Here is a 27,194-nt window from a genome sequence, read left to right on the forward strand (position 1 = left end):
AGATGTGGCTTTGATTCCAGAGTGTTCCTTGGCACTCCTTAAGGGCAGGGACTAATCCTCTAAAAAATGGGCTTAATTAACACTCGGGACTCTCACAGCTAGCAGAGGTATAGGTTTGTGAGAACATCTGCAATGTAACACGTAAACAAGGGTGAATGAGCACAAAGTTAACTTTGCATCTAAAGTGCCGAGGGGCCGTGGACTAGGCTGTGGTAAAAGTTGGGTGGGGTCAGCGAGGGGAGGTTACGGCGTCCCAGAACGGGACGGTGTGGAGCAGGCTGGGAGGAACCAGGCTTCTTTCTGGGGTGGGGAAAGGGGGGAAGGCAGGGTGAGCGACAGGCAGCTGGGCACCCCAGAGGCGTCACTGAGGAACCCACCAGTTTCCACATATTGGCGACACAATTCAGTGACTTGCTACCCTGGGAATCGGCCCCGTCTTCTGGCAGACGGAAAGTGGTGGGGGAATAGCTGTCCGGCCCATACATGCCTGTCCAAACCATTTGTTGCATGGGGTGGAAATATGGTATGGCTTTGGGCCAGATATTCGTCTCTGAATTCGGATTTTATATTTATTTGAAAGAGAAAGGGGGAGAGGGAGTGGCCTCCAGTCACTGTGAATGAACTCCAGACGCGCGCACCCCCTTGTGCATCTGCCTAACGTGGGTCCTGGGGAATCAAACCTGGGTCCTTTGGTCTCGCAGGCAAATAAATGCCTTAACTGCTAAGCCATTCCGTCAGCCCCAGATAGTCATCTCTGGAGATTTTTAGGATGTGGACCATCCAAGTGTTTTCTCTGTGGGATGCAGGGGGTAAGAGAAAACTGATGATGGCTTCCAAAGGTGGGGCTGAGGAAGTTTCTGGGAAGGATTTGGGGACACTGATGGGGATAACTGCTTGCTTCCTGGGGTTTAGAGGACCCTCATGGAGGGACCTTTCTTTTCTTTTTTTTAATTTTATTTATTTATTTGAGAGCGACAGACACAGAGAGAAAGACAGATAGAGGGAGAGAGAATGGGCGCGCCAGGGCTTCCAGCCTCTGCAAACGAACTCCAGACGCGTGCGCCCCCTTGTGCATCTGGCTAACGTGGGACCTGGGGAACCGAGCCTCGAACCGGGGTCCTTAGGCTTCACAGGCAAGCGCTTAACCGCTAAGCCATCTCTCCAGCCCGAGGGACCTTTCTTCATGCTTAGCTGCTTCTAGGGCTGTGGTTTGGGCCTGGGTCCCTGCAGATCTGGTGGTCGGGGAGGGGTGGAATCACAGGTGGGAGCAGAGGCACCCCATAACATTAAGACTGAGGAAGAACAGAGGAGGGAGACACAGCAGGGTTCTGTGAGGAGATGAGTTAGGACCTGGTGGGGAGAGATGCTGGGGAGTGACTGTGTTTGGCTTGCTGTGGAGATGGCTTGCTCTCTGGGCCCCAGCTTACAAATCAGGAGGTGAGAGCATCCCTGATGGTCCAGCCACTGTAGTCAATAGCTACATCACTCCTCCTGGGTTCTGGAACCTGCAGCCTGTCCTTTCAGAACTTGGTGGAAGGGCTCTTAGCCCCAGGGTTAGATTTGGGGCTGGGTAGAAGGGATTATTTGGGGAAACATATATCCAAAATCGGCTGGCTAGAGAAAGGAAGGTTGAAGGTCATGATTAGGGTGAGCTTCGGCTGGGCTTGACTCCGGCTTGTTCTATCTCCAGAGACGCTCTGACAGGAGGACAAAGGCATCTGCTTGGAGATTTCTAGCCACTTTACAACTGGCATTTAGGTGTGTGCCTGCAGCAGCCTCAGGAATGATGGCATCTAGCCATCATATCCTGCCCAGCAAACTCTCTGTACCTTAACATAGGGACAGCTGCCCAGGAAGATGCGGGGTGGTGTGTGTGTGTCGGGGGGAAGTGTGACACTTAGAAGTCAGGGTGGGCTGTCCTTTCTTCATCCACGGTCTCTGGAGGAAGGGCGGTGGCAGTGAGGTCGCACACAGTGTCAGCGGTCTGGAGGAGGAGTAGGGATGGTGGGCCACTGGCCAGAAGCCACGTGTGGAGGCCCGAGGGCCGCTGTGTCTGAGCCCCATGGGGATGGCTCTACTCTGGGCTCTAGGCAGCTTTCCCGCCTTCCCGACCTCAGGCCCGGTGCCCGACTCAGGCTGTCAGCACCTGCTGCGCGGGCCAGTGCTTGGCAGATTCAGCCATGAGATCATGGGGTGGGGTGAGTTGGCAGGCCCCGATCTCCCTGAAGCTGTGGCAGGTGCATGTTGCAGAGCTGGGCCCGGCGCCTCAGTAATCTCCCTCCTGGCCTCATCCTCCTTACAGGGAGGAGGTACCTCCAAGCTGCCAGCTCAGCCTTCACCTTGGTCCCCCGATTCTAGAGAAGATGGTAGGCAGTGTCAAGATTAGACTTCACAAAGTATTTACCATTGGAAGGGTGGGGAGGGGGGTGAAGTCAGAGCAAGGGAATACATACAGCCCTTGTCACTGGGGGGTGTACTGCCTGCTCAGGGCTTTGCAGGTACTTCTCATTGATGCTTTTTAAAAAAATTTTTATTAGCATTTTCCATGATTATAAAAAAAATCCTATGGTAATTCCCTCCCTCCCCCCCCCACTTTCCCCTTTGAAATTCCATTCTCCATCATATTACCTCCCCATCACAATCATTGTACTTACATATATACAACATCAACCTATTAAGTACCCTCCTCCCTTCCTTTCTCTTCCCTTTATGTCTCCTTTTTAACTTACTGGCCTCTGCTACTAAGTATTTTCATTCTCACGCGGAAGCCAAGTCATCTGTAGCTAGGATCCACTTATGAGAGAGAACATGTGGCGCTTGGCTTTCTGGGCCTGGGTTACCTGACTTAGTATAATCCTTTCCAGGTCCATCCATTTTTCTGCAAATTTCATAACTTCATTTTTCTTTACCGCTGAGTAGAACTCCATTGTATAAATGTGCCACATCTTCATTATCCACTCATCTGTTGAGGGACATCTAGGCTAGTTCCAGTTCCCAGCTATTATAAATTGAGCATGATGCTTTAAAAAAATATTTATTTATTTATTTATGAGAGAGAGAGAGAGAGAGAGAATGGGCACACCAGTGCCTCTAGCCACTGCAAGCGAACTCCAGTCACGTGCGCACCATGTGCATCTAGTTTCCGTGGGTACTGGGAATTGAACCTGGGTCGTTAGGCTTCGTTGGCAGGAGCCTTAACCGCTAGGCCATCTCTCCAGCCCACCATCTATTCTTCGCCATGACCTTGCAGAACACAGAACCATGGGCACGTTTGCAGAGCCAGGAAGTGGGGGAGCTGGCATCACACCTGATCTCTGGCTCCTGAGTAGCCACTCCTGCCTTCAGCTTTATCTACCTCCAGCGGTGAAGGAGACAGGGTTCTGGAGGGCAAGAGGCCAGACAGGTGGGAGAGATCAGAGCAGCGTTCACACCTCCAAGGGGGGAGGTAACTGCATGGAGTGGGTGGCTTGCTTCTGCCTGGCACCTCCTGATTCCAAAGGAAGTTAGCGTTCAGAGCTGCAACTCTGGGGTAGTGAGGAGAGAGAGCGCGGCATCCTGACATTCCAAGGCTGCGTGCGTTGGCAGGCAGAGGCTCTGTTTCCTGGCAGGAAAACTTGAAGGGCTGTGTGTGGGAGAAAGGGGGCGCACGGCTCAAGCTGGGGGTTTGTGCAGCTTGTGTGTGCATTGTGTGCATACATGTATGTGATGGTGAGTTTTCTGTTGCCCTGACTCTGAGCTCCCCGAAACATCTCAGGTCCTTAGGGAAGACTTGTCCCTCGCTCATGGTCTGGGATGTATTTCTATTTAGGTCTAAGACATGACTGTCATGGGTGGGGATAATCTTATTCCTCCAGTGTCCTCCGATTTGGCAGATCATTTGTCCCAGTCCTAAGGCTCCTACCCTTTGAAGCTTTCTTTGCCTCCTGCTCCTAGGACCCTCTCCAGATGTCAGCCAGTGGTGGGCATGCTCCACTCCTTCCCTGTGAGCCTACACCCCATCGCGGTGCTCCAAGGACACTGGATGGACTCACTTAGAGTCCATACACACTCATAGCAGAGATGACAGAGAGGAACGGAGTAGGGGGCCATTCGGGCACATACCTAGGCCCAGCCCTCAGGTTCCTTCTTGTCGGGTGCCACGGTGGCTATCCGCCCCTGTCTGCCTGCGGTATCAGGGACTGTGTTAAGGCCTAGCTGCAACACACACAGAGTCCAAGAATGGATTCCCAGGGACTGTCTAGCCTCATCTAGTCTCTCTCCACAGACAAGGCATTAGGAGAAGATGGGATCTTGCCCAAAGTAACACAGCAAGTTGAGGGTTACAGCAGGTGACACATGTCCCATTGTCTCCTTAGTGTTGACAAGTTCCTTTCTACCTCCGCCTCTGCTCTTCTCAATACATTTCTCTTTTTCTCCTGCTCAAGCTCATCACCCAGACCTTGTGTATTTCTCAAGATGTTTTTGCACATTGGGAACCTACTAGATCTCGCTCCCCTGCATCATTAGCCGCCTATTGAGCTAATTCTCCTTCCCTAATCGTCTGTAACACAAATGAGTGATTTATTACATGATGTTCTAATGACCCAGGTTCTAACCTGGCTCAGTTGCTTTCCAGCTGTGTGACCTTGGGCTAGTTACTTAACATTCTTAACCCTCTGTTTTCCTATCTGTAAAATGGGGGCAGGCGTCTGCCTCTGAATATAGACGGCAAAGCTCGGAGCAGAAACCTGGGAAACGCAAGTCTAAAACCTAAGGTGTGGTGTGTGTGGGTGATGAGTGTGGTGGAGAGAGATTATGGGGAGCCTCAACTGGGAGGGGCTATGCTTTTGGCTGTGCAGAGCCCTCAAAATTGTTCTGGAAGGGAAATAAGAAGGCCGTACCTGGAGCTTATGGTGGCCATGAAGTCGGGGGAGGGGTGCGGTGGAATGATCTGGATTAAGATTCCAGCTCCACCATAGGTGACTGATGATGCTTCACAGATGACTGGGTGTCTTCAGGTTCTGTTTTCAACCTGTGAAATAAGGACCATGCTTGCTCTGTAGTTAAGGCGAGGGTTAAGCACCTTAGCTTGGAGTCTTACGCTTCATGTGCTGAACAAGGGGACAGCCATCCTCACTGTTGTGGCTGTCACCCCCCACCATGTGCCTCTACTTACTTCCTGGCCTGGCCGAGCGCCTGTGTCGTCCTGGCCCTGGGTGTTGGACTTACTCTTAACCTGGAAACTTCCCAAGGGTAGGGCTCACATGCATCATGTTCTTGCTACTGTTGAGAAGAGGTGATGTCACCCTTTGGAGCCTCTGGGTGGCTCTGGAGAGGCCTCAGGGAATGGCAGGTGGGCAGGCCAGTCTCAAGCCTCATGCTCCCCCAGGATGCTCACAGATCTTGGACTGTCTGAAACGTGGGAGCCCAGAGCCTAGCATGGACAGCGTGTGTCCACCTTTCCCTGGGCTATCTACTCAGCTTCCCCAGACATGGTCCTTGGGGGCGGGGCTCAGGCCTGCAGTGGGCCTGCTGAGGCTTGTGAACCCCACAAAGGGGGGGGGGCAAATCTAGTGCCGAAGAGGGAGTTGTGGGTGGGGATAGAGAACTGACAGGCAGTGGCTTCAGCCCAGCTCTACCTTTATCTGGCGGGAAAGCTAGATGCAGTGCCAGCAAAGTCACTGGAGTCTAATACTCGGTAGATATTATCCATCAACACCCCCTGGGTGTTGAGTGGCACGCTGAGGATATTCATTTGGCAGAGATGGCCCTGGGCCCCCGTGGCAGAAGGACTACAGATCAGGAGGAGGCAGATGCAGGGAGCAGCCTGCATCAGGGGGGCTGTGGGCCCTGAAGTGCGCACGTCCCATCCAGAACAGTAGACTGTAGCTGTGTGGAGAAGATGGAAACTTCACCAGGGATCTGGGAGCAGTTGTGTGGTTCAAGAGCATGTGGGGGCCATTGGGGTGTCAGGTCGAGAGGGCCAGTAAGTGGAGATGAAGGCAGAAAGGCCCTGAGGGGGGGGGTCTTTATCTGCCACGAGGCGGAGTGCTTCTTGTCCTGGGGAAGTTGGGAGCCACAGACGGTCTTGGAGCAGGATACACTGCGCTCACATGGGGCCTGCTGTGGGGATGGGGAAGGACGGTGGTCTGGTTTAGAGTTTCACCAGAGGGCTGTCCAGCTCCTGTGGTGGTGGGTTGGGGGCGGGGGAGAAGGTGGGGTGACTGTTGGGTGTAAGTGGAGTGAGGAAGTCCAGTGTAGCAAGTGTGAGGTCCACCTGCCTGGGTGGGGTGGAGGATTTAGTACTAGGTGGACACAGGGGCTCTGATGGAGGGAGGAAGCCAAACAGCTCCCCTAGATCCCCCTTCTAAGCTGCAGAGGTTGGTCTGACCCGCAGGCCCTCAGACAGGCGCTGCCTCTCCTGACCCCAGTGCAAGTGCCTGGATGCTGGAGGGGTCAGATTCCGAGAGTGTGTCCATGGTTCAGCCCTTCTGCTCCCCCCAGCATCACGAGGTTCTTCAGATCCTCCCAGCCCCTCGGAGCCACCACGGCAGCACTGTGGTCCAGGGTCCCAGGGTGGGGAGGGCAAGGTCACAGCTCAGGCGAAAGGACAGGCCTCACTGGATCTGAAGGGCTCCACGTCTTTCTACTTACAGCCCAGCTTCAGTTCCACATTTAGCAGGGCAGGAGGGATTCAGGTAACGTACTCTCTCTAAATTCTCAGGAGACTTCTGAGCTAAGGGGGAGTGAGGGCCACTTTCCCACCAGTGCCCCCCAGACTCCCCTCCCTGTGCTCCGGGGCACCTTTGCCTGCCACCCGGGCCTTGTCGAAACCTAACCCAGTCTTAGGTCAGGTAGCACACCTCGGTCTGTAAAGTTCCAAGGCAGTGTGCCTCCCAGGAGGATTTCCTGCCAGTGGAGGATGGTGGAAGGGGTCCCACCAGCCCCGGGCAAGGACCACACATGCCTCCATTCATGCTGTGGGATCCTCGCTCTTGGAAATGGGGCCCCAGCAGGCTCAACTGCAGGTTCCCAGCTCATGGAGGAGGTGAGCCTGCCTGACTGCCAGCCTGCGGGGTCTCCCAATACAGATCCTGGGAGACAGGAGTGGCTGGGAAAGCAGGGTTCAGGCCCCATCTCTTCAGAGAGGGGGCCGGGCTGGCAGGAAAAGGGAGCTATCGGGTGAGGGTGAGGTGTGTACCTACCCTGTGCCAGAGAAGTTTGTTCATCCCCCGCCTCCCTCCCCATGTCCATTTGCCCAGCTCTGCTTTGAACTGTGCTCCAGTCCTTTGCCTTCTCTTCTCAGTCTGCTCATCTCTCACTCCTCTCTGGTTTCACCCTCCACATCTCCCTCAGCCCAGTTCTCTCCGTGTCCTCTGCTTCCATCTTCCTTTTCCTCCCTCCTACAGTGCCCTTCAGTCTCCTCTCCTCCAGCTGGACCCCTCCTCCTGGACTTCAAGCCGGAACCCAGGTCCACTAGCGCGTCCTTTCCTGCCTCCTCAAGGCTGGCTGTAATCGCAGCCTGCAGCCCAGAGGTGCCCCCTGCTGCCCGCTCAGTTCCGTGGCAGGACTGGCATGGGGGTGGGGGGAAGGATCGTGCCTCAGGCTGCCTCTGCCCTTTGTGGCTCAGAGCTCAGGCCTGGGGCTGAACCTCATAGTGGCTTCTGGAGCTGAGGTTGGGGACTCTCGCTTCCAGCCATCTGCAAACCCTGCCTGCTTATAGTCTCATTCCAGGCTTCTGAAGGTCCCGCCTCTGGCGTGTGGTATGCACAAGTGTGTGTGCGCGTGTATACTCGGGTATAGTGTTTCATTCAGGCATTACGCGTGTGTGTGTGTGTGTGTCTGCGGTATGTATGTGATTTGTGTGTGTGTGTGTGACCGTGCAGCCGGCTGGTGTGTCTGTGTTGGTTGAGTACACACACAAGTGGTTGTGTCGACCATGCACGCTTTTGTGTCACTAGGGCAGGCGCATGCAGCTGTGGGCACTTGGAGAGCATGACAAAGTCAACTCGCCGGGCCTGCGAACTCTGGGTTACAGGAGCGTCATGGAGACCCATGGGTGCAAGAGGGCTTGCTTAACGTGCTCACCGCGCATGCCCGTGCGGGTCTGCTGCCTGCTGGAGTTAGCCGACAGGCACAGTCTAGCAGCTAGCTACCTTCGCACAATGCCCCCCCCCGCTGCACCCCCCAGGACGGTCTGCTGTCTCAGTGAAACAAAAGGGCTTTGAGGAGTTTGAGGGAAGCTGGGGGTGTCCTTTGGAGTGAGAGGCAGGGCTGGCTGAAAGGAGAAGTATTTGGGGATTTGTAAGCTTTTAAAGAAATGGCGAATCAGCCTAGGACGCTGTTACAGTCAGGTTCGCGTTGCTGGCAGAAAACGCCCGACCAAGAGCAGCTTGTAGGGAAAAAAGGGCTTATTTTGGTGTACAGACTCGAGGGGGAAGCTCCGTGATGGCAGGGGAAGACAATGGCATGAGCAGAGGGTGAACATCACCCCCTGGCCAATATCAGATGGACAGTAACAGCAGTAGGGTGTGCCAAACCCTGGCAAAGGGACACTGGCTGTAACACCCATAAGCCCACCCTCAACAGTACACTGCTTCCGGGAGGCGTTAATTCCCAGCGTTAATTCCCAAATTGCCATCGGCTGGGAACCTAGCATTCGGAACGCCCAAGTTTATGGGGGACACCTGAATCAAGCCACCGCAGACATCATGAGTCCCCGAGTCACTCAGGCCTGACTCAGTAGGCATATGAAACCACAGGAATGAGAGGAGGCCGCGTTGTCCCTGTGCCCCCTCTGCCCACCCATGGGCCCACCCAAGGGCCGCAAGGACACCTCTACCTGAAGCACCTGCCGGGCACGGTCCTGCTGCCAAACTGATGGGGCACCACGCTAGCCCTGTCCCGTGACCGAGCTGCAGTTGTGCGCACCTGGGGCAGCTGTTAACTTGTCATGACGCCGGTTGCCAGGTGCCCCTTGCCCAGCCAGCCCGGCTTCTTCAGGAAAGCCAGGTGGGCCTCCTGTCGGCGGCCAGCCATGGGGGACTGCGTGACTGTAAGCAGAGGGGAGGAAACCTTAGTGATGCTCTTTGGAGGAAAGACATGAAGAAGTGGTGGTTCCCAGGAGTGCTGCTGGCTGGCCCTAGGGAGTATGTGGAGGACAGTTTGGGGGTTCAGCGCTGGGAGATTGGCCTGTGAATTCACCATTGTTGGGCACGGTTGAGGGCCCCGGGCCACTGGAGGTTTCAGCAGGCCTGCCTGATTTAGGGCCCTGGACCCCAGAGGCTGCGGCAGGCTGAGGCCCCGATAACCTCGCTTTCCCCAGCCTTGTGACCTTTTGCCGTTTGCCCAGAACCTCCCTATATGTCAATGAGGTATCAGACAGCAGCCTTTGCACAGCCAATTCCCCTACGACCCCTATACTGTACCTTTTCCCGCCACTGCTTAGACCACGTGACCCTTTCCTCGCTCACCTGGAAAGTCCCTACATTGCAGCTTGGGCATCAGTGAGACCTTCATACTAACCAGTCCCCTTGTGACCCGTAGCCAGCCGTAGCTCCCCCTGCTCTTTCACAAACGCTTATAAACCCCGTTCCCCTGATGAATAAATGAGCTGTCCTCTGACACAGTCTCCTGGGTCTTCCTGTCACACTGCTGGCCACTCAAGACCCTGCTCCACAGTCGCCTGGATGCAACCCAAGCACAGCAGCCCCAGGGTGGCCAGGAACCACAGCGGGCCTCACTTTCCTCCTTTCTAAGACAGGCCAGAATTTGCCCCCACCTCCCAGGGCCATTATACAAGGGAAATGTGGCCACGTGCCTGGTGCCTGACACACACAGGGGCTACTGAGGAAGTGACAAGTGTGTCCTCACTGAGAACTGACAGCTCTCCTTGCACGAGCCATGAATCAGTCATGGCTGGGCAGCAGGAATACTCAGGTTCCCATTCTGGAAGCATGAGTCAGGCCAAGTCTGGGAGGAGAGAGGTCACACCGGGGTCAGAGGCTGGACCCAGGCAGGAGCAGGCGTGTGTCTGTTTGCTACCTGTTGCCTGTCCCTGGAGCTCAGGAGCTAGAAGGAAAGTCCTTGGGTCACCTTGTGGGGCAGGGTGGTCCCAGCAGAGGGAGGAAGCCCTTAGTAATGTTGGTTTGGGAGGATGCATGAGGAAGGGTGATGCGGCTCCTGCTGGGGGCAGAGCTGCTGTCCTGGGCTGGCCTAGCCCAAGGACCCTGCCACTTACATCCGAGCTCTAGAAACTAGTCTGTGGGGCTGAGGCCTGCCTGATTCCCAATAACTCCATTCTTTATCTAGATCCCAAACGTCCTGTCAGGGCTCATTGTCTAAGATCTGGTGAACATTTAAGGAGTGGAGATTCCTATTTTTTTTAATAATATTTTATTTTTATATTTATTTGACAGAGAGGGGAGAGAGAGAGAGAGGGAGACTGGGTGCTCCATGGCCTCTAGCCACTGCAAATGAACTCCAGACGCGTGACCCTTGTGCATCTGGCTAACGTGTGTCCTGGGGAATTGAACTTGGGTCCTTTGGCTTTGCAGGCAAATGCCTTAACTGCTAAGCCATCCCTCCAGCCCAATTCCTGTTAATTTTTTTTTTTCTCCTGCACTTTGAATTCTGACAGGGATATCTGTTGTTCTCTGCTTCTATAAAACAGGCTGCTCAGAGCTGTGGACAGCGCCTGTGTTCAGACTGTGGGGGAGGGTGGGCTGAAAAGGAAGCGTCTCGGTACTTTGCAATCACGAATAGTTTGGTTACATTCCATATACCTTCAGTGCCTGGCTTCTCATCTCTCGAGGCTGTTGTTTGTCTGGGCCAAGAATTTGTTGATTTCTGATGGTGGATAACCAGGCCTCACCGATCCTTCAGTAACCAAACATGCCTTTTCAGACCTTGTCACAGTCAGGTTCACATTGCTGGTAGAAATCACCCAACCAAGAGCAGCTTGTGGGAAAAAAGAGATTTATTTTGGCTTACAGGCTCAAGGGGGAAGCTCCACCATGGCAGGGAAAACGATGACATGAGCAGAGGGTGGACATCACCCCCTGGACAACGTAAGGTGGACAATAGTAACAGGGGAGTGTGCCAAACACTGGCAAGGGGAAGCTGGCTATAACACCCACAAGCCCGCCCCCAACAATACACTGCCTCCTGGAGGCGTTAATTACCAAATCTCCATCAGCTGGGAACCTAGCATTCAGAACATGTAAGTTTATGAGGGACACTTGAATCAAACCACCACTGACACCCACATAGTAAATGATTCCCTTTAGGATGAGGTGCCACAGAAAGGGGCTTCGCAGGTGGTGGTGTGACTGGGTTTCTCTTTACCTTCCAGACGTGCAATCAGAACACTTGTCTCCATAGAAACATGCATGCACAGTGTGGCCACACATGCCTTTAATCCCAGGACTTGGGGAGCTAAGGCAGGAAAATGGTGAGTTCCAGGCCAGCGTGGGCTAGTACTGTCTCAAAACCAAACCAAACCAAACTAAACCAACAAGAACAAAGCCAGGAGCTGAGCGTGGTGGTGCATGCCTTTAATCCTAGCACTCAGGAGGCCCAGGTAGGAGGATTGCTGTGAGTTCAAGGCCACCCTGAGACTACATAGTTAAGTCCAGGTCATTCTGGACCAGAGTGAGACCCTATCTCAAAAAGCCAAAAAAAAAAAAAAAAAAAACAAAAAAACAAACCCAAAAACCAAACCAAACCAAACAAAAAAGCTAGGGCTGGAGAGATGGTTTCACAATTAAGGTACTTGACTGCAAAGCCTAAGGGCTGAGGTTCGATTCCCCAGGACCCACATAAGCCAGATGCATAAGGTGGTGCATCCATCTGGAGTTGGCTTGCAATGGCTAGAGGTGCTGGTCCTCTCTCTTTCATAAATAAATAAATAAACCAAGCTGGGGCTTGGACCTTACGCCTGTAATCAAAGCAGTCCACAGGCTGAGGTAGGAAGGTTATCATGAATTAGAGGACAGCCTGCTCTACAGCGTAAGACACTGTCTCAAAAACAAAACCAAACCAAACCAAAAAACCCAGCCAAAGACAAACAGAACCTTCTTCCTCCAAAACAAAGAAGCAAACAACAAACAACAAGACACAGGACCACACAACCTCACAGAGAAACACAATAATTTTTGAGCAACTGCTAGGGACTAGCCCTTACTGGGGACTGGGAGGGATGGCAGAAAATTGAACCTGCACAGATCTGAGGTATAGCAGTTCAGCTGCGTGCCACGTGGCGAAGATGCACCTCAAGGGGCATTTAGTTCTTCTGTGTCCTTGCTTGTGTGAGGCCGTCTCACTAGACTGCACAGACTGAGCTCAAACTCTCCACCCTTCTGCCTCAGCCTCCTGGGTGCTGGGACTACAGCTATGGGCCACCAGGCCCAGCTCATTACCTCTCTTAACGTTTGCAACATTATCACTATCCCGTGGGGAAAATCAAGCCTGTTAAAATATGCAAAAAGAGAAGCAGCAGCTTGGTGAGGAGAAAGGCCACCTCACAGTGCCCTGGTGTGGCCAGCTGTCCAACCCGAGTCCCCCCTGAGAAGCCCACTTTGCTTTAGCTGGCCACACAGCAGTTGGGTCCTGCCCACCTCTGCTGGGGACATGGCGGAGAGGTCTTAAGGACAGCGAGGCTTGATGTTAAGACAACGCCCGAAATCAAAGGTTCTGCTCTGTCCCTTCCCTCTCTCCCCACTGTTTCTTAAGCTCCACCTTCTTTGAGCTGCGAGGAAACTCTTGATCACTGGGTGGTGTGGGAAAAATCCAGGCTGCCTTCTCTTCCTGACTGGGGCCCCAGAAGCCACAGGCTTCTTGATGATTTCGTGCTTAGGTTCCTAGCTTAAGACTTCACTGAGTCTTCAGCCCTCCCCCGCCCCCCCCCCCCGCCCAGCTTTGGGTCTGAACCCCTGGACAGAAAAGTGCGTGCCCAGCCCACGCCTGGCATTCTGTCCCTAACAAGCAGGGCGAACAGGTTCCGCCACCTGAGCTGGCTGTCGCCTTTGCTTTTAGTGAGATAAATGTAGAGTCAGAGCTTTGGGCGACAGCTGACAAACTTTTTGAACCTTCTTTTTGGAATCTTTTCTAATCTGTGGAAAAGGGACAAGAATCTGATGGCCCTTCGACCTTCCCCCCACAAAATACTTTAATGTGTTATTTTCTATAAATCCAAAGATTCTCTTGCTTAATCATTATATAGCCATTAAGTTCAGGAATTTCATTTTAATGAGTTATTGATGTCTAACCCTCAGACCTCATTCAAGTTTTACCACTTGTTCCAATGTCTTATACAGCAAAAGGACTCCATTGCAGAGTCATGTATTGTTGCATTTTTAGTTTTTATTTATTTATTTATTTAGTTTTTTTTTTTTTTTTTTTTTTTTTAGGGTAGGGCTTCACTCTAGCCCAGGCTGACCTGGAATTCACTATGTATTCTCCGAGTGGCCTTGAACTCATGGCGATCCTCCTACCTCTGCCTCCTGAGTACTGGGATTGAAGGCGTGCGCCACCACACCTGGCTTGCATTTTCTATTTTTTTTTTTGATATTTTATTTTTATTTACTTATTTGACAGAGGGAAAGAGGGAGGGAGAGAGAGAAAGAGAAAGAGAGAGAAAGAGAGAATGGGTGCACCAGGGCCTCTAGCCACTGCAAAAGGAAGTCCAGATGCATGTGCCCCCTTGTACATCTGACTATCGTGGATCCTGGGGAATTGAACCGAGGTCCTTTGGCTTTGCAGGGAAATGCCTTGACTGCTAAGCCATGTCTCCAGCCCCACATTTTCTATTTTTAATTAAAATATTTTTTTGCGATGTTGGGATTCAAACCCAGAGCCATATATATTCCAGACAGGTGCAGAGCATGAAGCTACAGTTCTACCCACAGTTGGTGGGCCTTGTTAGTTTTCTTTCATCTGGAACATTTTCTCAGCCTTGGTTTTCATGAAGATTATAGAATGCTCCTCAGTTTGGGCCTGTCTGATGTTTCCTCTCACTTAGATTCTGCTTAGCACTTTTGGTAGAAAATCATAAAAGCCATGTTGTGTTCTTACAGCATCCTGGCTGGCAATGAGTGATGGTGGTATTAACCTTGATCCCTTGGTTAACATGTCTACCAGGTGTCTCCATGGTAAATTATCCCCCTTTTTTCCCCCTACTGTAATTAAAAAGCACTTTATGGGGACAGATTTCATGTCCAAGTAAGCATCCTGATCCTCATTAAACCTCCTCTAGCTCATTTCAGCAGCATCAGTGTTTCTTGGCTTTGGGCAGACCATGTACTTTCCAACTGGCTTCTGGTTTTTCAAGGTAGGATCTCACTCTAGCTCAGGCTGACCTGGAATTCACTATGTAGTCTCAGGCTGGCCTTGAACTCTCAGTGATCCTCTACCTCTGCCTCCCGAGTGCTGGGATTAAAGACATGTGCCACCATGCCTGACCATTTTAAAATACTTTACTTATTTACTTATTTATTTTAGATAGAGAGAGAAAGACACACACATACACACACACACACACACACTGGGCATGCCAGAGCCTCCATCCAGTGCAAATGATCTCCAGATGCATGTACCACCTTGTTCATCTGGCTTTCATGAGTCCTGGGGAATTGAACCTGGGTCCTTATGCTTCTCAGGCAAGTGCCTTAACTGCTAAGCCATTTCTCCATTCTGCGCCATTTTGATGTGTCCCTTACATTCTTTCAAGTACTTCCTAACCTTTTGGAGTGAGGCATTCCTAGATCCCCATGTTGTCCCCATGTTGGAATAAGTCATTGCTCCAAGGAGGGGCAAGTGGCATTTAGAAGCCAAGGTCTGAACACTGGCTGGCTTCATGGCCTTTGAGAGTTTGTCAGTGGACCCTTGAGTCAGGACCAAGGCTGCTGTCTTAAGCTTCAGTGTTTGAAACCAGTGGTTCTACCTTGCTCAAGTGGAGGACAATATGAAAATAATGGGAATTTTAATGGAAAACTTGGCCATCCTTTAGTATCCTGAGGGGATTGGTTCCTCTGGTCCCATGCCAAAATCTGGGATATTCATTATGTATATAAGATGTCATCCTTGTATATAAAATGATGCAACATTTACATATATTGTTACATATATATTACATATATATTTACATATAATCTGATCTCTAGTGCATGTACAACTCCTGCTAAAATGGGAATATTGTGGATGTAGTTGTTACACTGTGTCATGAGGAAACAATGACAAGAAAAATGCCTATACATTTCATGCAGATGCATTTTTTCCTCACACAAAGTGGCAATGGATTTGGAGTTCATTGGCAGTTGCAGGAGGACCTCGGGTGCCCACATTCTCTCTCTCTCCCTGAAATGAGTGAATGAACACATAAATAAATAAAAGTCAAACTCCATGACAAATATTTGCTTTTTTTGTTTGTTTGTTTGTTTTGTCTGCTTTTCGAGGTAGGGTCTCACTCTGGCCCAGGCTGACCTGGAATTCACTATGTAGTCTCAGGGTGGCCTCGAACTCACGGCGATCCTCCTGCCTATGCTCCTGAGTGCTGGGATCAAGGCATGCGCCACCATGCCCAGCTTCCATGACAAGTATTTGCAAATGAAAAATTTTCTTTTCCTGCTGCTTTTGGCACTAAGTTCCCTACACCAAGAGATTCTCCAGGGATGCTAATTAGGTGTCCTACGAGTTAATTCAGCTCAAGGAACTACCTACACTTCGTCGAGATCCTGCTCAGGCCCACAGATTGTACCCAACTTCAGACATCAGTCACAGTATTGGCTCCAGGGTACCCCCCTTGCTGACTTGGCTCAAAGTTCAGGGACATCTATAACTCCCTCATCGGTTTGGGTAATTTCCTATGATGGCTTATAGAACCCAGAGAAACAGTTTCTATTTACCAGTTTACTAGAAAAGATAATATGACAGATAGATGGTGATGGTGGTGGTGGGGGGGTTGCTGTAAACAGTGTTGTGTACTTGCTTATTGTGAGGCTCTGGGTTCAATCCTCAGCAACGAAAGAGAGAGGAGAGAGAGAGAGAGAGAGAGAGAGAGAGAGTAAAGGGTGCACAGAGGGTCCTGAGTTAACATCCCCCTGGCATATGCATGCATACACTAACCTGGAAGCCCCTGCCCCCATACTTTAGGGACTTTTGTGGAGATTGCGTCATGTAGGCATGACAATTTTTTTTTTTTAATTTGAGAGCGACAGACACAGAGGGAGAGAGAGAGAATGGGCGCGCCAGGGCTTCCAGCCTCTGCAAACGAACTCCAGATGTGTGCACCCCCTTGTGCATCTGGCTAACGTGGGACCTGGGGAGCCGAGCCTCGAACCGGGGTCCTTAGGCTTCACAGGCAAGCGCTTAACTGCTAAGCCATCTCTCCAGCCCAGGCATGACAATTATTAACTCCATCTGCCCCTCTAGTTGCCCTGGAGCATGGAAGATGGGCTGAAAGCTCCAGGCTTCTAAGTACCTGGTGAGGACTTCACTGTGACCAGCCCTCATCCTGCAGCCCTAGCTCATAGAAGAACGGAATACACTCCCCTATGTCTGGAACTCTGCCTGAAGGCTAAATACCAGAGCAAAAGATGCTCCTGGACCCCCTTCCCTTTAGGAAACCACAGGAATTTAGGAACTCCGTCAGGAACTGCGGTGGGGGGGGGCGGCACCAAATATATAGTGTATGCATTCTTAGGTCACCACTGGCCGTAGTGAAGTACCCCCAACCTCACCTCTTGAGTACGGCTGTAGTTAGTACCTGTGGATTTCCTTGCAGTTCTTGTTTTATTTTTCTAGTGCAACCCCTTTCCTCCAAGCACAGCTCCCGTGTTGTTACATCTTTTCCGTTGTGCGTGTTCACCTGAGACAATACACACACCCACTGCTTGTGAACTGCCAGTGCCGGCTCTGTATAGGTTGTTCCTTCTTTCTCATTTTACCCTTGACATAATCTTGCAAAGCAGGCATTCTCCTGATAGGGGAGCTAAAGAGCCTCCCATCCCGCTTGGAAGTAGAGCTAAGCTACCAGCAGGGCTCAGGTGCCCCTGACTCTGGAGTCTGAGCTCCACTCAGTGTGGCCCCCAGCCTCTCCTAAGTACACCTCTCTTCCTGGTACCTGCTATTCTTGTAAGTCTGGATCCGAGTGTGTGCACAGTGTAGCCAATAAGAGATTATCTCGTGACTTAATCGTGTCCTTCTTGAAGAATACGTGACTTCTTTCTCTCTTGTTCACTATGTACATACCACTGCAATGGACATCTTCATGGATCAAAAAAAAAATTTTTTTTCATTTTAAAAGATTACCCTAAATAGACTGCTATATTGAATCACAATATTGTTGCTTCAAAAATAGGTAATTTGGGGGTGGGGCTAGAGAGATGGCTTAGCGGTTAAGGCGCTTGCCCTAGAAACCTAAGGACCCAGGTTCGATTCTCAAGGTCCCACATAAGCCAGCTACACAAGGTGGTGCATGTGTCTGGAGTTCAGTAGCAGTGGCTGGAGGCCCTGGCACGTCCATTCTCACTCTCCTCTCTCTCTCTGTCTCAAATAAAAATAAGTTAAAAAACAGGTAATTTTTAAGGTATAAAAGTTAGTGTCTGAGCCGGGCGTGGTGGCACATGCCTTCAATCCCAGCACTCAGGAGGCAGGGGCAGGAAGATTGCCATGAGTTCGAGGCCACCCTGAGACTACATAGTGAATTCCAGGTCAGCCTGGGCCAGAGTGAGACCCTACCTTGAAAAAACAAACAAACAAACAAACAAATAAACAAACAGAATGTCTGAATGCGCTTGATTTGATTACAGAATCATTTAGAGGGTAGCTACTGTGCACCAGAAATGACAGCAGCAGTGGAAAATCCATAGGTATTTTCATTGTAAGTTTAGTCAGAAAGCCCAAAGCAGGGTATCTCAAGTAAATGAACCCACGACTGAGCTGATGTTTTAGGGGCTGGGCCGAAGTCCTCACTGAAAAACCCAGGTGTGATGCGGAGGACATTGCCCGAAGGTTTGGTTCAGTCAGCCCAAGGCACTGTGACATGGGAGACGGGATCACCAGCTGACGGGGTGACAGCTTCTCTTCACTGTCGCATCTCCAAACCCAGAATCACATAGTACACGCTGAAAAAAATCAGCATAGCTTATCAAATTTGTTTTTATGTTTTGAGACCGGGTTTCACTCTGTGGCTTGGGCTGGCTTAGATCTTGCAATTCTCCTGCCTCAGCCTCCCAAGTGCTGGGATTACAGGTGTGTGAGCCCTAACCCCACCCATTCTGTGCTGCGGGGTGAAGGTCCAGTTGCTTTGCGAGGACCCACAGAAAGGGGGCGCCAGAGGGAGCTCCCAAGGTGTGGGCTTTGGTGAGCTTCCCGGCTCTGTGCTATTCTTGGGTGCTTTGCCTGGCCTGGCACCCACTGGGCAGTTATCTAGCACCTAGAGAGTCAGTTTAGAGTGTCTCTCTCAGACATACCAGGCAGGGTGAGCAGTGGCTTCTCCCACACGTCTCAGTTTCAGGGGCCACTCCTCTGAGTTTCAACAACCTCTAACTTCTTCTCTTTGTTCCCTTAGCCCAGTTATGACAGATACTCCGGTCAGTTCTGTAGTTTCTTAGAATTCTCCTTTTATTCTTTCATGTATGCAGTTAACAGCTCTTTACTGAATTCTTTACATTGAATTCTGTGTTCAAATACCAGGTGTGGCTATTGTCCCTTCTAAGGTTAGGCCCAGAAGCCCTGAGATGTTAAGGCCCTTGGGACTAACCCCTCTCCCCACCACCTCCTTCCAGGGTGTCTATGTAGCTCAGGATGATCTGGAACTCAATCCTCATACCTGTCCTCCAGTAACTGGATTGTAGGCGTGTGCCATCACACGGAGCAACATACTTTCTTTTTATTTTTCAGTGTTTACAGACATAGGAAGGAGGAGTGAACTCCCTGGCCAGTGAATCTGTGGCAGTTGCCTGGTTGGCTCAAAACACAGATTGTCCCAGAACATTCTAGATTGCTAGAGTCAGATCTCAAATAAGAAATATCTTGCTAGGCTGAGAAATTCCAGCCAAGATGTTTGGCGGCCACATTCCCTATGAAGTCAAGGGCACCTCCTGGAGATGAGAGTCTAATTCAAACAGTCTCTCTTGAGAAAGCCACACAAACATTTTGCTGGTTTGATGCTTTAAGTAGCCACAGAACAACTTTTTACTTCCACCTTATTCCTCAATGACGAGTGAGCATTTGCTAAGGGTCAGATTCTGCGCCAGACAGTGGGGATTTGGAGGGAGAAGGGCCAGTCTTTGCTTAGAGGATCCTGCTGTTTTGACTGGGGAAGACACTGGGTGAAGAAGTAACAGCTCGGGGTTCGCCATGGCAGACTGAGTGCACATGCCCACCTGTGCCCCCTTCTGAGGCCCACAAACAATGTAGTGAAGTTGACTTATCTAGATACAAAGTCCATATCAATTGGCTGCTTTGAATGTGGGATCTGGTTTCAACATGGTTGATCTATTGTGGAACAATGTGAATCTTATGTTTGCTTATGTGCAGGTTTGTCTGGGAGAAACACTGGTGACTGCTGAAGCTGAGCTGAGTGGGAATACACCAGCCTGCCTCAAACACCTGCCTCGGCTTCCGCTCACTGTCCACACCCAGGTACCGCGGGCACTGAAATCTCTCCTTGGTCCCACGTTATTCTCCTGTCGCTTCCCTCACAAGCTTCCTGTGTCACACCCACTGCCTGAAACCTCAGGCAAGTTAGTTTTACCTTCACTTTGTCAAAGGTTAAAATATATATGTTTTTTGAGGGAGGGTCTCACTCTAGCCCAGGCTGACCTGGAATTCACTATGTAGTCTCAGGGTGGCCTTGAACTCATGGCGCTCCTCCTACCTCTGCCTCCCAAGTGCTGGGATTAAAGGCATGTGCCACCGTGCCTGGCTAAGGTAAAATCTTTTTTGAAAAAAGTTTTGAAAAAATATTTTTATTTATTTGCAAGCAGAGATAGGAGACAGAGAGAGAGAGAGAGGGAAAGAGAGAGAGAGAGAGAAAGAGAGTGGGTGCCCCAGGGCCTCTAGCCACTGCAAATGAACTCCAGATGTATGTGCCACCTTGCGCATCTGGCTTACATGGGTCCTGGGGAATCGAACCTGGGTCCTTTGGCTTTGCAGGCAAATGCCTTAACCACTAAGCCATCTCTCCAGCCGGGTCATAGGCTTTTGATTAGGTTTTCGGTATCAGGCAGGAATTCCCTCTCATGGAGCAGAACAGTTGGTTTCTCTACAACAGACATTCCACCATTGTACAAGGCGGTACATTTTGCTTCGTTGGTCAGCTGTAAAATGTCTTCTTTATTGCAGTAGTTATATATTTATTTTTTTTTTAAAATATTTTTAATTTATTTATTTTGAAAGCGACAGACACAGAGAGAAAGACAGATAGAGGGAGAGAGAGAGAATGGGTGCACCAGGGCTTCCAGCCTCTGCAAACGAACTCCAGACGCGTGCGCCCCCTTGTGCATCTGGCTAACGTGGGACCTGGGGAACCGAGCCTCGAACCGGGGTCCTTAGGCTTCACAGGCAAGCGCTTAACCACTAAGCCATCTCTCCAGCCCAGTTATATATTTCTTAACAAGTTAGTAAAACAGCTATTTTGTGTTAGATTCTTATCTTTTAATATTTATTTATGAGAGAGAGAGAACAGACATGCCAGGGCCTCTAGCCACTGCACATGAACTCCAGATATGCGGGTCCTTATGCTTTGCATGCAAGTGTCTTAACTACTAAGCCATATCTCCAGCCCAAGTTCCCATCTTTTTCTGAGCGTAACGATGAAGGGTTTGGAGATTTGTGCCCCATCCCCCTTCCCACACTTGTCCGCCCATGGTTCCTACCGCACAAGTTTGCTTTTTAGGAACACATCTGGAATTTTATAGCAGTACTGACTGAATATGACAGCAGAATTCCCAACTGTCAGCACGTACAACGGACAAAGAAAACAGCATGAGAGATGATGGCAGAACCCCGTTGGAAACTAGAAAGTAGAACAAGTTGTAACTTAATCCCAAGAACGCTGACTCTGAAGGCATCTGTGGGAGAGAAGGGAGAGGGCTCCAGCAACGGGCACGCAGCCTCCTGGGGTCTGCTGCCAAGGGACGGGCAGCATAGTTCAAGGCAAGACACTGCCGGGCTGCCCAAAGGACAGAGACTGGGGAGTTGTACTGTGAGTAATTTCCAGAGCTCAAACAGGGCCGAAAGATGATCCAACTGGCCCCAGGCCGAGAGTCCTTACTGAACACTGGGGGAATTCAGCAGAGACCCCAGGTGTGCTCTTTAGTAGAAGGCCCAGACTATCCCAGAAGGAAAACAGATGCCTCCAACTCACCCTATCGAAGTTGGAGGGCGGAAGCTCCGAGCTCAATGCTTAGCACGAGGCTAGAGATCAAGATGGTCTGGTGCTGGCTAATGGACAGACAGATCACTGCAAGAGATTACAATTTAGAAATAGCCTCACACACGTGTGGTCAACTATTATTTGACAGAGGGAACAGAGCAATCCGACAGAGAAGTGGCCTTTTGGTCCTAGGATAACTGGATGCTCAAGTAAAGAGTAACTCAGGGGACCGAGATATGGCTGTCTTGGCTGAGTGCTTGCCTAGCAGGCACGGAGCCCTGAGTCTGATGCTCAGCACTGCATAAATAGGCTGTGGTGCTACATGATTTGTAATTCCAGAACTTGAAAGGTAGAGGCAGGAGGATGAGAAGTTCAAGGTTCTCCTTGGCTTTGTAGTGAGTGTGATAGTTTGGATATGATAATTTAAGTGCATGTCCCCATAGACTCAGTCATTTTAAAAATTTATTTATGAGAGAGAGAGAAGGAGGGAGGGAGGGAGGCACAAGCATCTGGAGTTCATTTGCAGTGGCTAGAGGCCCTGGCGTGCCCATTCTCTCTGTTTGTCTCACTTCTCTCTTTCTGCTTGCAAATAAATTTAAAAAAGGGATTTTAATACATTCCACAAAATTAATTTTGGATCATACACCCCAGTAAGAAGCTAAAACTAGAGTAGAATAGGAAACATCTTTATAATATAGAGATAGAAACATCTTAGATAAAACATAATCTGGAGCATAAAAAGAAAACATGTGATGATAAATTGTACTTAATAACAAGAAAACCTCTTTTTTTTTTTTTTTTTTTTGCAAGCAAGCATCTTTAACTGTTGAGCCACCTTCTGAATCCCCAAACTTCTTGCGTTTGAAAGACATCATCAAAATGCAAACAGATGTGGTGGTAGACCAGTGGTAAAGCACTTGCCTAGAATGCCCAAGGCCCTGGGTTTGATTGCAGATAATAATCATAATGCATCTATCTGATTGTGGACTTAACTGCAGTATATATAAAGGACCATTATAATTCAATAAAGCACACATAGTTCAATTTAAAAATGGATAAAGTATTTGGGCATGGTGGCACATGCCTTTAGTTCCAGCACTTGGGAGGCAGAGGTAGGAGGATCACTGTGAGTTCAAGGCCACCCTGAGACTACATAGTGAATTTCAGGTCAGCCTAGGATACAGTGAGACTCTGCCTTGCAAAACAAAAACAAAAAAGGGATAAAATATTTGATCATACTCATACATATCATAATAAGTTATACGGGGCTGGAGAGATGGCTCAGCAGTTAAGTTGCACTTGCCTGTAAAGCCTGACGACTGGAGTTTGATTCTCCAGTACCCATGTAAAGCCAGATGCACAAAGTGGCAGATGCACCTAAAGTTGGTTTGCAGAGGCCCTGGTGCATCTGTTCCTTCTCTCTCTCGAAAAAGATACATGAATGATGAATATGCCTATGAAATATACTTGGAATTAATCATCAGGGAAGCCAAATTACAACTACCATGAGCTATCACCATAGAGCAACTAATGTTGGTTGTTGGGCAGAAAGTAAAATGGTATAGCTACTTTGCATCTCAGAATGGCCTTGAGCTCACTACATTGCCCAGGCTAACCTCTACTTTGGCATCCTCCTGTCTCAGCCTCCAAGTGTTGGGATTACAGATGTGTGCTACCAAGCCAGGTTTTGTAGTTTCTTTTTAAAGTTAAAATTAGAAATTCTACTTCTAGGTACTTATCCACCTGGAAGAAATAAAAATTTATGCATCAAATGACTTGTACAAAAGTGTTTCTAACCACGAAAGATAGTTGTGAATGAATTGTGCCGTGTATACAATGAGTGCTATTCAGCAGTGATAAGAAGCAAGAGCTGATACAGGCACCAAAATGCACGAGCCTCCCAAAATCTATTGTGAGCAAAATGCCAGATCGCAAACAAATAGTAAACAGCACTTATCATCTAAGTCTATTGGCATGAAGTTCTAGAAACAATAAATCTATAGTAGCAACAAAGTGGAACCACTAGAAGATCAGGTAGAGGAATTTTCTTGCAACTTGGAACAACAACCAAAAAAACTCCCACAAAAAACAAAAAATGGGGTTGGAAAGATGCTCAGTGGTTAAGGCGCTTGCCTACAAAGCCTAAGGACTCAAGTTTGATTCCCCAGTACCCATGTAAAGCCAGATGTACAAAGAGACACATGCATCTGGAGTTCATTTGCAGTGGCTGGAGGCCCTGGTGAGCCCATTCTCTGTCTGTCTCTCTTCTCTCTGTCTCACTCTGCTTGTAAATAAATAAATAAATAAATACATATTTAAAAAAGTATAATAACATGGAAAGTAGAGTGGAAAAGATAAAAGCAAGAACGCCTTAGCTAGGAAGCTTTGATTCTGAATACTTGAAAATAAAAGAAAGGAACAAATTAAGTAGACTGAGGGATGATCAGAAGTTCAAGGTTATCCTTGGCCAACCTCAGCTACATGAGAGCCTGTCACAATCAAACAAACCTCCTGTCCCCATAAAGACTTGAATATTAAGAGCTAAAGCTTTCCTTAAATACTTAGACAAAAATAATAAAGACAATACACATATGTAATCATATCCTGATGGAATTTCTGAACTTCGAAGAAAAAGCAGAAGCCCTTAGACATTGCAGACACAAAACCAAGCAGCAAAATAATAAATCTGTCTGAAACAGACAGAGAATCTGAATGACACTGATGGTATCCTCTGCAGCCCAGAAAACCCAATGATCAAGGACCAGCTAGCTCACAGGGGAAAGAATTCACATGTGAAAATCTGGGCTAAAATACTATTTCCCTGTGTGAATAGAAGACAGACATTATTTCCAGAATACAAAGATATCCCAATGAACCATTTCTAAGGAAACAATGCAAGAAAGTAGTCTAGGTAAATGAAATTTAAATTTGAAAAATAAGCCAACCCAGAACTTACAACAGGGTGAGACACACAGGCACAAGAAACAGTGGTCAGCAATTCATGTAAGATGTAAAATTTATACTAAATAATGGAGGATGAGCAAGTGATTTTAAACTACTAGGACTTGGAAAGAATTTTGAAATAAAAGACAAGAGAGGAAAACCCTTAATGACAGATTACTTCAATTCAGCCTGGGATCTGGGATGGGGAGTTGATGGGGCTGAGGGAAGAGAGTGGCTGTGAATGGGGAAATAGATCTACTTAGTGCAGGTCTTGTCTGAATCAAATTTTATATTTTAATTTATATTTTATATTTATTTTATTTATTTGGGAGAGAGAGAGAGAGAGAGAGAGAGAGAGGGAGAGATAGAAAGAGAGAGAGAGGCCTTCCAGCCACTGCAAATGAACTCTAGACACATGTGTCACCTTGTACATCTGATTTTACAAGGGTACTGGGAAATTGAACCTGGGTCCTTAGGCTTTGCAGGCAAGTGAGCAATCTCTCCAGCCCACTCTATTCTTGTGCTGGTGAAGTCTAGGTTCAAATGTGACTTGACCAATGAGAGTAAGTATGAAGAATCTTCATGTAGAAAAACTTCCGAATGCCAGGGAAGGAAAATGCGAGTAAGCCCCCCGCAGGAAGGGAAGGGCTGTAAAAGGAGAACCTCTTCCCACCCTTCAGTATCCTTCCTTGAGCTTTGAGTCCTTTTAAACAGACGTGGTATCAGTTAGCTGCCTTTATAACTGCAAACAATGCCCCAAGGAACACTGACAAGTCACCGCGTTTAAAGATGCCAGGTGTTGCTCTGAGAAAAGTGCTAGAGAAACTGCTTCCCACCATTGCCTGCTTTCTTTCCCAGCATACTTGTGCCTTTCTCTTCAGCAGCAATGAATAGTGTCTGTCGCGTCACGGGGGAGAAGGGCTCGAGGGTGATGTGCGATAACTCCCCGAGGCCCCAAGCACAGATGAAAACATGAGACCCAAATGAAGATGGCTATCCACACGGTTACAAGTTCTTATTTGTTGGAGAAGGGCAATGTTCTGGCATGTTCTGTAGGGGATGCGTTGTTCTCGTCTTGTGAAAAGAATTGGACTCTGTAATGGGATTTAGAAGCCACCAGAGAGGTGGTATGATGAGAAGACAGATCCCTGGCATGCAAGGCTGCCCTTGGTGTGAGCTGTGCCCGAGCCGCAGGAGCTATGGGGGGGGGGGCAGCTGGATGCTCTGGCCAGTTTAGCACAGTGGGGAGGCACGTCTCTCCCCTTCCCCTTCACTCACCGGCCTGAGCACCCGGAGCACCTCGCGCAGGATCTGTTCCGGGCTCTCCACCGAGCACAGCACCAGGGTGCAGACCACGACATCCACCGAGCCGTCGGCCACTTGGTGCATGTCCTCCCCGGCCGCCACCACGAAGCGCTCAAACTGCAGGTGCCGGCTCTCGGCAATGCTCTTGAACAAGAACTTCTCAAAGTTGGGGTTCGGGTCAACACACGTCACCGTGCACCCGGACGGATAGAACTTGAAGTTGGCCCCGGTGCCACAGCCCACCTCCAGCAGGGAGAGCTTCCCGGAGGGACCCGCGAACTCCTGCAGGTTGCTGAAGAGCTCCCGCTTCCTGCCGGCCATCTGCTCGTTGTACATCACCGTGAACCGCGACAAGAAGTGGGGGAACCATTGCTTGCATATCCAGCTCCACAAGCCCAGAAAGTGGAGCACATACATGGGAAATACTAGGATGCAGCAGCCAGAGAGAGAAGGTGGGGCCGGGCGTGGTAGCGCACACCTTTAATCCCAGCCCTTGGGAGGCAGAGGTAGGAGGATTGCTGTGAGTTCGAGGCCACCCTGAGACTACATAGTGAATTCTAGGTCAGCCTGGGCTAAAGGGAGACCCTACCTCGAAAAATAATAATAAAAAAAGAAAAGAAAAGAAAAAAGAAAGAGAAGGTGGGTGAGGACTGTCAGGGCATGGATACAAGGAGCACTTAGAATGGAAGGAAGAGAAGGGGAGGAGACGTGGGAGGAATGTAGAATTCTCCTCTCCTGGAACCACACTGTCATGTGACATGGGGGGCAAGTCAAGGGAGGTGGTGTCCTGAGTCCCAGTTTCTTTGGGCCCTCACCAGAAGAGGGGCTAGGAATGCCCACGAGCATTGAATGCACCAGTGACTGGCTGCCGTGAGCACAGCTCTATCGGCAGCTCCTATTTATTGAGTCTTTTTCTTCCTCCCTCCCTCCCTTTCTTCTCCCCCCTTTTTCTTCTTTGGAGAGAGAAGAGAGAGAAAAAAGAGAAAGAGAGAGAGAGAGAGAGAGAGAGAGAGAGAGAGAGAGAGAGAGAGAGAGAAAGGGGCCCCAGAAGCCACTGCAAATGAACTCCAGATGCATGTGCCGCTTTATGCATCTGGCCCTAATTGGCTATTGGGGAATAGAACCTGGACCAGCACGTTTTGCAAGCAAGTGCCTTTAACTACTGAGCAATCTCTCCAGCCCTTATTGAGTCTTTTGATGAGTGTAAAACTTAAAGTATGATGCATATCTTGCCTTCTTCAGTGCTTAAATCCCATGAGGCAGGTACTGTTGTTGCCTTCTCCTCCCCATAGATAAAGAAACCAAGCCTCACAGAAGTCAGTTACAAGGTCACATAGCTAAAATACTCATCAAACCACAGCCATGCCTTCCACTAGAGTGCTGTGAGGCTTTCCCTGAGACCACTGATCTCAAGGTAGGGTCTCACTCCTAGCTCAGGCTGACCTGGAATTCATGATGTAGTCTCAGGGTGGCCTTAAACTCATGGCGGTCCCTCTACCTCTGCCTCCTGAGTGCTGGGATCAAAGGCGTGCACCACCACGCCCGGCTCCACTTATCTCTTATGTAGGATGGAATGTCATGGGGGCTG

The 27,194-nt window shown here is 49.5% G+C and overlaps 1 protein-coding gene across 1 annotated transcript; it reads right to left on the minus strand.

Moving 5' to 3' along the window:
• Positions 1–1,897: 1,897 nt before the first annotated feature.
• LOC101614537 (methyltransferase-like protein 7A) lies at positions 1,898–26,050 on the minus strand (the record flags this gene model as incomplete). Its single annotated transcript, XM_012948273.2, has 3 exons — positions 1,898–1,984; positions 2,301–2,354; positions 25,580–26,050. Coding segments are annotated over 3 exons (612 nt in total), but the record flags the coding sequence as incomplete, so codon positions are not given.
• Positions 26,051–27,194: the final 1,144 nt, after the last annotated feature.

Source organism: Jaculus jaculus, chromosome 6 (assembly GCF_020740685.1).
Source record: "Jaculus jaculus isolate mJacJac1 chromosome 6, mJacJac1.mat.Y.cur, whole genome shotgun sequence".
NCBI lineage: Eukaryota > Metazoa > Chordata > Mammalia > Rodentia > Dipodidae > Jaculus > Jaculus jaculus.